Source organism: Ruditapes philippinarum, unplaced genomic scaffold (assembly GCF_026571515.1).
Source record: "Ruditapes philippinarum isolate M1 unplaced genomic scaffold, ASM2657151v2 ctg16504_1_1_1_1, whole genome shotgun sequence".
NCBI classification, from domain to species: Eukaryota; Metazoa; Mollusca; class Bivalvia; order Venerida; family Veneridae; genus Ruditapes; species Ruditapes philippinarum.
The window spans coordinates 8,047-18,139 of record NW_026857323.1 but is presented as its reverse complement, the minus strand read 5'-3'; the positions used below and the strand labels follow the sequence as shown (position 1 = coordinate 18,139).

General features: G+C 34.3%; 1 protein-coding gene across 1 annotated transcript; it reads right to left on the bottom strand.

Moving 5' to 3' along the window:
• Positions 1–6,008: 6,008 nt before the first annotated feature.
• LOC132749379 (uncharacterized) lies at positions 6,009–9,827 on the bottom strand. Its single transcript, XM_060739108.1, has 5 exons — positions 9,815–9,827; positions 8,556–8,666; positions 8,047–8,163; positions 7,005–7,229; positions 6,009–6,333 (listed from the first exon to the last, which is right to left on the bottom strand). Exons 4-5 carry the CDS (start codon positions 7,222–7,224, stop codon positions 6,143–6,145), a joined length of 411 nt encoding a protein of 136 aa, XP_060595091.1. The 5' UTR covers positions 7,225–7,229; positions 8,047–8,163; positions 8,556–8,666; positions 9,815–9,827; the 3' UTR covers positions 6,009–6,142.
• Between the last annotated feature and the right edge of the window lie 266 nt (positions 9,828–10,093).

Genomic DNA, 10,093 nt, shown 5'->3' with positions numbered 1-10,093 from the left:
ATTGCGATGTTCCTTGTTTAATGTTCAGAAACTTGAACATATAACCCTGCATTTATGGAAAGGACTTGTCCAGCTTTGAATTTGGAACAGACCATTTGTAATTTCAGGGAATAAGATTTGGAAATATTAGCATATAGTGGGTTACAGTCTAGGATCTTGTCATGTGACACATGTGTGCAGACTGGTACTACATTATATTGAAAGCATGATATTCTCAATTTGAGCACACAAGCAAGATACTTACCAACCTACCTTTATTTTATAACATGTATAACATACTAAGGCATTTGATGCTGTTTACTTTTTAGTTGCATTTGGCAAAACTACACAAAATATATAAAAACAAAGATGTGTTCAAAAAATTTTCTTTCAAATTTTTCTTGTTTCAAAGTCTCACTATTGTTTTTTTTATTTAAATACTTTCGTATATCAACATGTGTTTTTGAGGTTTAAACCCTAAATCTGTTGAATTTGTGTAATGGATATGCCCTGCTTTAAAGTCTGGGACAGTCCATTTGAAAATTAAAGGGGATTTTCATATTAGAATATAAAACCAGAGCTGTCAACAGTATAGAGCCTGGTCAAACTGCACTGATATACAGGCTGGCCTGGCTCTATACTGGTGGCAAAGACTGGGTTCAGCAGGTTACGGGTTAATATAGATGTGAGAAAGTGCCATGGCAGTTTAAGCAAGAATGTTGCAAAGTTTTCTTTTCTTGTTCTTTTGCATGTGTTATTGTTAGTGCATGTATTGGCCATATTTAAAATGACCTCTTTGAGCTTAAAGTTAATTTAAGTTCTATAATGCTGAAACCTTTGGGAACAGTGTGAAGTTATATATACTGAAAACTCTTTAATTTGAATACTTTAAGTAAGACCAAAGGGTCTAACTTTAATATCAGTTTTGAATCTGGAGTGTGATGTTTAAACTATTTTGTACTAAAATGATGAATCTAAAATGAGAGGCCATTTTAAGTTTGACTTTTAAATGAATAATTTGTCTCAATTTTATTGTTATAAAAAAAAACCCATCTGTTTTATTCATGAATTGCCATGTTGGAAAAAAAAGAAGAGTTTTCACATATTTATGTAAATGTGATTACCTACTATATACTTGCATGAATTTAAGGCTGAAATATTGTCGAATTATGTCAAAAAAGATTGCCTAATTTTATGGATGTATTTGTTATGTCACAAAAAAGATTTTATTGTATTGAAGAAACAGGTCTGTTGGAAATAATTTCAGGAAAATCAGGTTGTTTGTTTTTTAAGGATATTTCAATGTAAAATACTGTTACAGGGTATATGTAATGTTTTTTTCATAAATCCACCATACATTGATTCATTTGTCATGAATAGTTTTGTTGTTCAGGATATAAATCATAAATTTATTCATGAATTTTTTCATGATTTAAACAAAAAACTAGATGTTTAGGGGTGAAAGAAGATGAAAAATGTGAAAATATTTAATGAAGTTGTGTTGCTATGGAGAAAAAGATTTCGGTTCTGAATTTGAATATCTTAGATAAATTTATAATGTATTCAAATTTGATGAAATATATCTATATTTAAGATTGTGCCTCCAGACTATAAAGTGTTGTACATACTTGTTTTAAAATATGATTTGAAAAGAAAAAATATATCAATGGAAAGAATTTTGACCAAACAAATTGTGTAGTTTTGTTTGTCAGCATGACCTTTGTATAAAATTATGAAATACAATGTACATGTATAATTGTCAGAGATATATAAAAAATTCAGTTAATTGTTTTCACTATTTACAAGCTTATCAAGATTGTATTGGCCTGATTTATTTTATGAGATAATCTGTGTGCTTAAAAAGCTTGTGATCACTGTAATGGTTAAATATAAATGAGCCGCGTCACGACAAAACCAACGAAATGTGTTGCGACCAGCATGGATCCAGACCAGCCTGCGCATCAGCGCAGTCTGATCAGGATCCATGCTGTTGGCTATCGGTTTCTCTACTTGTAATAGGGTTTGTAGGCGAACAGCATGGATTCTGATCAGACTGCGCGGATGCGCAGGCTGATCTGGATCCATGCTGGTCGCAAACGCATTATGTTGGTTTTTGTCATGACGCGTCTCAACTGTCCATTCTTTCATCTCAATGTGCTATTATTTTCTGTTACATTGTTTTCATCAACTAACTTTGTATTAGCTTGTCTATGTGTACTTCTCTCGTCTTTTACTCCTTGTTATTTTTTTTGTCATACCATACTGTTGAAATTAATAAAATCCATGTAAAGTATTCATTACTGTTGTTCTTATATTTTGTATGCCCCCAATATTAAATTTTATAGAAGGTGAGGCATATATATAGATTTGCCATTGACGGTCCTTCCTACTGTTACCTGGTCACAATGTCCATCCGTAGACTGACTTAACATAGAATGTTTGGGCAATATCATTCCACCATATATTAAACTTGTGCATATTCGAACCACATCTCAGAATGCCTTCATGTGAGATATCCATCCAGCTAGGTTAAGGAACATTGGTGGTTCTACTCAGGTGCCCGTTTGTGCCTAAAATAATGCACACAGGTCATCCTCCCATCAATAAAGCTGGTCAACACATGAGCCATACTGTGTTGAGGTGACGTAAAAGCCAACCAAATAAACAAAAATTGTGCATTTTATGTTTGCATTGTTGATTATATCAAGTTTAAACCTTTTGTAGCATATTTGAACCACTCCTAGGTCAGTTTCCTAGAACTAACCAGCACTGGTGTCATATGAGGAAACGTGGTCATGACACAAGCAAGGCCTAAACCCCACAATACCGAGTTTAGAGGTCAGGGTATCGCATTGTAACATGGCCAGCGATTGGCTGAAAAAAAGTGCAGGGAAAACCGTATGAGTCAATTTATACATGAGGTGATTGGATGGAAGTGGGGTATTTTTAAGTAAAAAAACTAATTTAAAAAGTAACACTACACTGTTTTCTGAAGAAAATGAAATATTTCATGAGTCTCTGTGATAATTTTGACTTGGATATTTGCATTCATAAAAAGTGTATGTCAGTCCTGTGATCAGCAGAAAATTTCAATGAAATGGGGGGTAATCCTCTCTGAAGTCATTTTGCAAAAAATTTGGTTGGCTACCCCTATATAACAAGAACATTTTCATGTGTCAGGCATTTCATTCTGCTAGAAAAATTAGCTCTTTAGCATGAAAACTCAATTTTAAGGTAGGATTAGGGACCATTTCTTATAATGTAAGTCTATGGAAATATCAATGTGAGTGTCTGACCTAAAGAGAGGGAAATTGGAACTGTCATAATTCATTTGTAGTACTTTGTCTTCATTGATACACCATGAAAAGCTGATATTTTGGAAGAATGGATGTATACAGCCTGTCTAGGTATGAAATTTCATTATTTCAATGCAACTGTTGGTGTTTACAGCAGATAATGTGTCAAGGGGGTCAATCTACAAGCATTGTTTACATATGAACAAGAGTATTAGTGTTCCTTAAAAGTTAATAATGGTTTGTATTTTCTTTAAACAGTGAATTTGAGTGATAATTAATTGGTAATATGTTGATGATGAATAATGTAGACCTTGGTTATTAAAAATATTTTTCAGATTTCAAAGAAATGCTGTACATTGGCTATACACATGCCAGGTTTGAAGACTTATGTATAACTTGACAGGACCTGATGTAAGCACATTGGCCACTTTTGATGGGTGTTGCAGGTATATCACTACAAATGCATATTGCCAGGTTCAAAAACTAATATATTAATACTTGAAATAGTCTAGGGTGCTGTTTCGGTTAACTTTCGACTTTATTTAGGGGCGGACATTTCTTCGCTCGGCACTAATTTTTTTCCATTTTGCTCAAATATTTACATAGAATGTCACAAATAAATTGCTTCTATGTCTGTTTCCCATATAAGAATGTTTTGTGTTTCATTTACAGGCATAGATAGCATAAAAGCTTCAAATAAATAGCATTTTAAGTCTTCTGTCTTAAAATTTACTTGGTTTCATGGCATGAATATCAACACATACTTTGAAATTGAAATCCATTGAAAAATGTAGCTTAATTCAGTTAGGTAGCCTCTGAATAGCCTCTTATTATGTGGTTAAGATGCAAAATAGTGATAAAAATTTATTGTTTTCTATTTGGTAATACATATTTACACACTCACAATGTATAATGCCATAGTTTTTAGACTTTATATCTGTTTAATGCATAATTGAAATGAAATAAATTTTTATATATGTACATAATATATACACAATAAAATATGTTTAAACTAAGTATTTAACAGTTAATTTAATTGTATATATGGCAGTTAATCATAAAGATAAATATAGGGAAACAACTCTTATATAGCTGGTTCATAATACTTGTATCGTGGTTATCTCCCTTAATTGAAATTAATCTAGGGATAATACATTTAAGGTAAACGCTATAAGGAAGTAAATATATTGGAAGCATTTATTCATGTTTCAGGTGCCCGTTCGTGTCTGAAATAATGCGCGGAAGGGCACCTGAGGTCTATTTCTACCAGTAAAGCTGGAACGTCGCAATATTACCTATACTGTGTCGATGTGACGTAAAACCCAATAAAAAAAAATGTTACATATGGTTACCATTTACTAAAATTATTCTTTTACAGTTTCATAGAAATGTCAGAGTCATATCAATCTAGTGGGGTGGTGGTGGGGGGGAGTTGAGGGGAGGGGAGTGTAGATTAGGGCACTTTTCATACTTGTACCAGCGGAACTCGGGAACGGGACCGCAGATTGGTCGTAGCACGATGCGGACCGTGAGTCTGGGCGGACCCGACCAGATTGTGGCTCATATTTCCTATCATGTAACGGCTTTTAAAACAATTTTCTCCAATATCTTAATATCGTTAAAATATATCTTAAAATGGTTTCCTGCGGGCAACGTTTTTAATGATATAAATATATTTCATTTAACTATTTTCAATGGGGGTTGGGGGGCGAGGATAAATAAACGTTTGTATCAGGAATATAGTTGACAGTAGCGATTAATATAGAAGAAGGTCTTTGGAAACTGGTGACCGTTGATGACCGGAGAAGGTCGAACATAAAACAATTATTTCTTTTTTAAGAAAATAATTAAATAGGAATGAATAATTCCGAGCAAAAAAAAAATAATAAAGTAAACACACAAGTATTTATTATGGCAGATGCCACTACGAATATTTTAATTTTGTAGATTTTCAGTATAAACAATTTATTGTTTGTAACATTTTGAGATACATATTAAAGAAACATTGATAATTTTCAAACACATCATTCAAGTTTTTCCACCTTAAACGGTAACATAATTATAGAAAATTAAAAATATCACGTAATAGTTTTTACAAGGATTATCCGTAACGTACCGGCAAACGGTATTTATCCAGGTTTCCGAAAAGGTCAATTAACCAATCATGTACGGTTTACAGATCACATGCTCCTCCATGTACCGAAAACAGGTCACGTGCTCCTCCATGCCTCAAAAGTTAAACGCGTACCAATACCCTGCGGTCTCCAGACCGCAGGGAATGATTGGATGACAGTGGTATCATGATTTTTCAATGCAAGATTGATTTTGTTCTTACCAAGAGCATTCAGTTGAAACTTAATTTTGGGGTTAAACATGCGTTCTTTATAGAACTGCATGTCTGATAGAATTACTTACTGAATTAATTTATTTTTGTTCTTTATAGAACATTATTTATTTATTCTTGCTTATTCTCGCTTACAAGCCCTATAACAAGTAGAGAAACTAATAGCGAGCAGCATGGATCCTGATCAGACTGCGCGGATGCGCAGGCTGGTCTGGATCCATGCTGGTCGCAAACCCATCATGTTGATTTTGTCATGACGCGGCTCATATGATTAAACTCCGAATAAGGGTTTGTTGTATCTTAACAAATCCTCTACATCTATGTATAGGAACATTTGATAAGTCTTTGTTTATTTTATTTCTTTATTTATATCTGATCAATTTTGAAAACATCTGAAGTGTTAGACAGAAAAATGGACTGAAAATAAATATCGTGAAAGATTTAAAGGTTCTGTTTGATGTCCGTTGTTAAAGTCTTATTTGTTAAAAATAGCAAAAACACATCTTTGAAGTCATCTGCCAGTTTATCTAAATGAATAAATTTCGACTTCGCACAAAGTGAGGACTTGTCCATTCTTTGTAATGGTAACTTCATCTCCAACCAAATCATCTGTATCACAGTCGATTGTGAGAGTCTTTATTCCTGTGGCGGGACCAACATATGTAGCGCAGATATCAGTTCCTACCGTAATGGTCAGGTCTCGTAGTCTCCACTCTGAAACATAATGTACATGCGACATTTAAAATCTAATACAATTAAAGATATTTTTTAATGAATATTTCAATGTACATGCATTTATTTAAGTAATAAAATACTTTTTGTAATGTGCATAGGTGTTTATCAGAAATAAAGGGCCACCACTCCTTTGTACTATACAACATGCAATCGCAACTTTTTTCGGCACTTTCCGGCAGTCTTCGGATAAGTTATTATTGATAATAGCCGGTATGGTCCGATTGATACACCATGTTGTAATTATCTTCTCTTTGTATTAAGCGTCATTATTTTGTTAGAAAAGGGTGCGAGTAAATGTCGCCTGATGAATTTTATGCTTTTCATTTGACTTAGTTTATACATATTACTATAAATACTGTTTACTTGAGGTATTTTTTTGACCAATTTCTATTTCACTGAACATTTCAACAATGATAACACGCAGACTTATGGAAATGAAATAAGCAATTTTCTAATTTTATAGTTCTTTACAGACCAAAAAAAGGAACACTATTCATGGCTTCCGTTGACAAACTCACAAATTCAAACACCAGATGATACACTGACCAAATCCGAAATATGTTGTTAAAAAGTTTTTCCATAATGTAAAAATCTGTTTGGCGTATATGGTATAACAGTATAAAACAATAAAGGAAAAGTAATGACTTTACCATAACCATTCACTCTGTTTGTTATAACAATTCTCCTTATTGGGAATGGCTGGATCAACTTAATGGTCCAGGATGGGGTCACGTCCCAGTCGGCACTGTGCTGACAGTATAAATTGTAGTGAAGTGGTCTAAAATCCTGGTTGACAGCAAACTCTGCTTGTCCGCCCCAAGCTGCACTCGAGTCGTATACGTCCTTGTAACCGTAAACCAGGTTCGCCATCAGGGCTATAAATCAGATTAAACTTCATTGCAGTAAAATAACAAAGAATTGAATCAGTTACAACGACGCCAAATATTAATTTCCATTTTGAAGATCAACACTGCTGGGATAAGGACATTTTCCTCAGCTAATGTACGAAAAGTCAGGTCATTTTATTCAGCTAGGTTACAAAAGGTCGGATCATTTTACTCAGCTGACGGACCAAAGGTCAGTTAAGTTACTCAGCGAAAGATCGTTCATTTCACTCAGGTAGCTTAAGAAAGGTCGGACTATTTTTTCTCAGTTAGTGTACAAAAACGATTAGCCATTTTTACTCAGCTTTTGTTCAAAAGGTCTGGTCATTTAACTATGCCAGCTAACGAAAGGTCGGGCCATTTTACTTAGCTAGGGGACTAAAGGTCGGGCAATTTTATTCAGCTAGCGTACAAAAGGTCGGGTTATTTTACTCACCTTTGTACGAAAGGCCAGCTAGCATACAAAAGGTCAGGTCATTTTACTAAATAAGTGTATGAAAGGTCGGACCATTTTACTCAGCTTGCGAACGAAAGGAATGGGCAGTTTAGTAAGCTTGCGTACGAAAGGTCGGTCATTTTACTCAGCTAGCATACGAAAGGTCGTTCATTCCACTCATTTACGGTATTTTCTAGCCATTCTACAAACTCACCATAGTTTTATGACCTTTACAGTATCCTCGTGATTAAAAAAAATGTGGCTCGCAAAAATTAATTGTCGTGTTTTGTCAAAATACAAAATGCATTGAAATAATATACCAAAAAATATACCATAAAATAGTCAATATGTTATGAAAGGGAAGCAACTCACGGTCAATACAGTCGCAGTTGCCGGTATATGCAAAGGGGCATTCACACTCATACCCATTTTCCAGGTCAGTGCAGTTACCATTTTCTCCGCATGGGTTAGATGAACATTCATCAATGTCTGGTGAATATCAACAAAAAGAAAAACAAAAAACAATGTTTCAATTATACATGTAACAAAAAAATTGGCGACTCAGATAACCGAGTAATAATATGTTCGTTTCGTAATGGAAAAAATAATATAATCTAGAACAAAGGCTGCGAAAACGCATATAAATGAACTTACATATAGCTTGAAAATGCCATTTATATACAATTTTGTTTTAACGACAACACCGTTTTGATATTGTTGTTGTTGTTGTTGTTGTTGTTATGGTGGTGGTGTTGCTGTTGTTTTATTTAAATTTAATTCGGCTTATTTCAGTGATACTGTATCAACAGAAAGAATTTTTCTTCAAACATTCTTTATTACACACCGACATGTTTTTGATTACTAAATTAGTAACGTTTTACCTTGGTCACACTGCACCCCTTCCCATCCAGGGTTGCAAATACACAAGAACGCGTCATGTAAATCTACACATGTCCCGTGCAGGCACGGGTTCGAGGCACACTCGTCTATTGCTGAAATTTAAACACTATATGTATCAGAAATACTTCTTGTTTATTTTCCTCATTCTGCTGGTGGTACAATTTGAAAAATACTTAACGTGGAAATCATTTAATTACTGAACTGCTGTCACCTGGTGGATGGTCGATCGATGTCAGTTACACCTCTTATATCGAACTAAACATAGTAAATATTCATATTCAAATATGTGACACTGTGCGTGCTTTATCCCAAATACTTTACCATTAAAATAAAAAGATGAGATTTTTTTTTTAATTATCAAATCATCGTTTTGTCTGCCAATCACATTTCTTCCATTAAAACTGCCTGGAATGATATGATATGCTCCGCCTCACATTCCAGGAACTTAAAACTCTTTCAGCAATGGCCATGTTGTTCAATTATCACGATTTAAACCACTGGACAATTCGACCCGCTATATCACACATCGTGCAGTACTGTTCCGGGGAAGAAATCGCTTTAGGCCGCTATTCCATTTATACGTGATCAGTGGTCCGCGTCCGTCATCCGCATCCGTTACCGATTCGCTAATCAAAGAATACGTTGAATCTATTCCTTTTGTCCGTTTACCATCCGCTTCCGCGACGGCATCCGCGACGTTTCGCAGGATGAGCGATTTTTTTACGGACGCGGACAGTCACTGACATGTCTCATCCCTACAAAATGCCTCGAACGAAATTAAATACTTTATCGATTTTTGAAAGAAAAATACTAAAGAAGTCACCAAAATAGTGTAGGAGAACATATAAGTTTATGATGCAGCAATGACAGATTAAAAAAAACAACATCTGGTCATCGGTTGCTAAAGAGATGTTATTTGAAAACCTAACTGATATTAAATTTTTGTTACTAATTCTTGATGTTAAAATTTTTTTGGGTATTTAAAATAAATTTTTAAATATTCTAAAATAATTTCCTTGTTCGCTATACTTCAATTTAAAAGTTATAGAAAAAAGGGTCCCTAGGGGAAAAATACCCCGGAATGCCCGGAACGGATCATGAGGGCCCAGATCAAAAAAATGGAATAGGGGCCTTAGAGAGTTTGCTTTTGACCTATCGGGTTCCCCAGCGTAAACCGTTAAGAGTTGGGGGCAATAACCCAGACTAACATTTGACATCAAATGTAAAAAAATTTTACTACCTGTTTCGCAGTTGTTTCCTTTAAAAAACCACGGGAATACGCAAAAACGTTAGTTTGTTTTTGTTTTTTTTTTGTTTTGTTGGACTTGTAAATTATAAAGCTTTGTGCCGCCTTTTTTGCAGTACCTAAAATATTATGAACTTTCTTAGATAACAAACATTAGTTTGTGCAAGAAAAGAATAGACTTGACATTTTTAATATTCACATGCAATGAGTTCGGATGGAAGGAATGATAACACGAGAATGTTAAAATGGGGTTTGTTTGTTTCCTTTCTTTTT

Bases quoted from the DNA above. Each gene is read 5' to 3' on its own strand.
- LOC132749379 (XM_060739108.1), bottom strand. From the start codon at position 7,224: ATGGCGAACCTGGTTTACGGTTACAAGGACGTATACGACTCGAGTGCA. The intron at 6,334-7,004 runs GTAAAGTCATTA...ATTATGTTTCAG, and splicing joins AAACAGAGTGAATGGTTATG to AGTGGAGACTACGAGACCTG.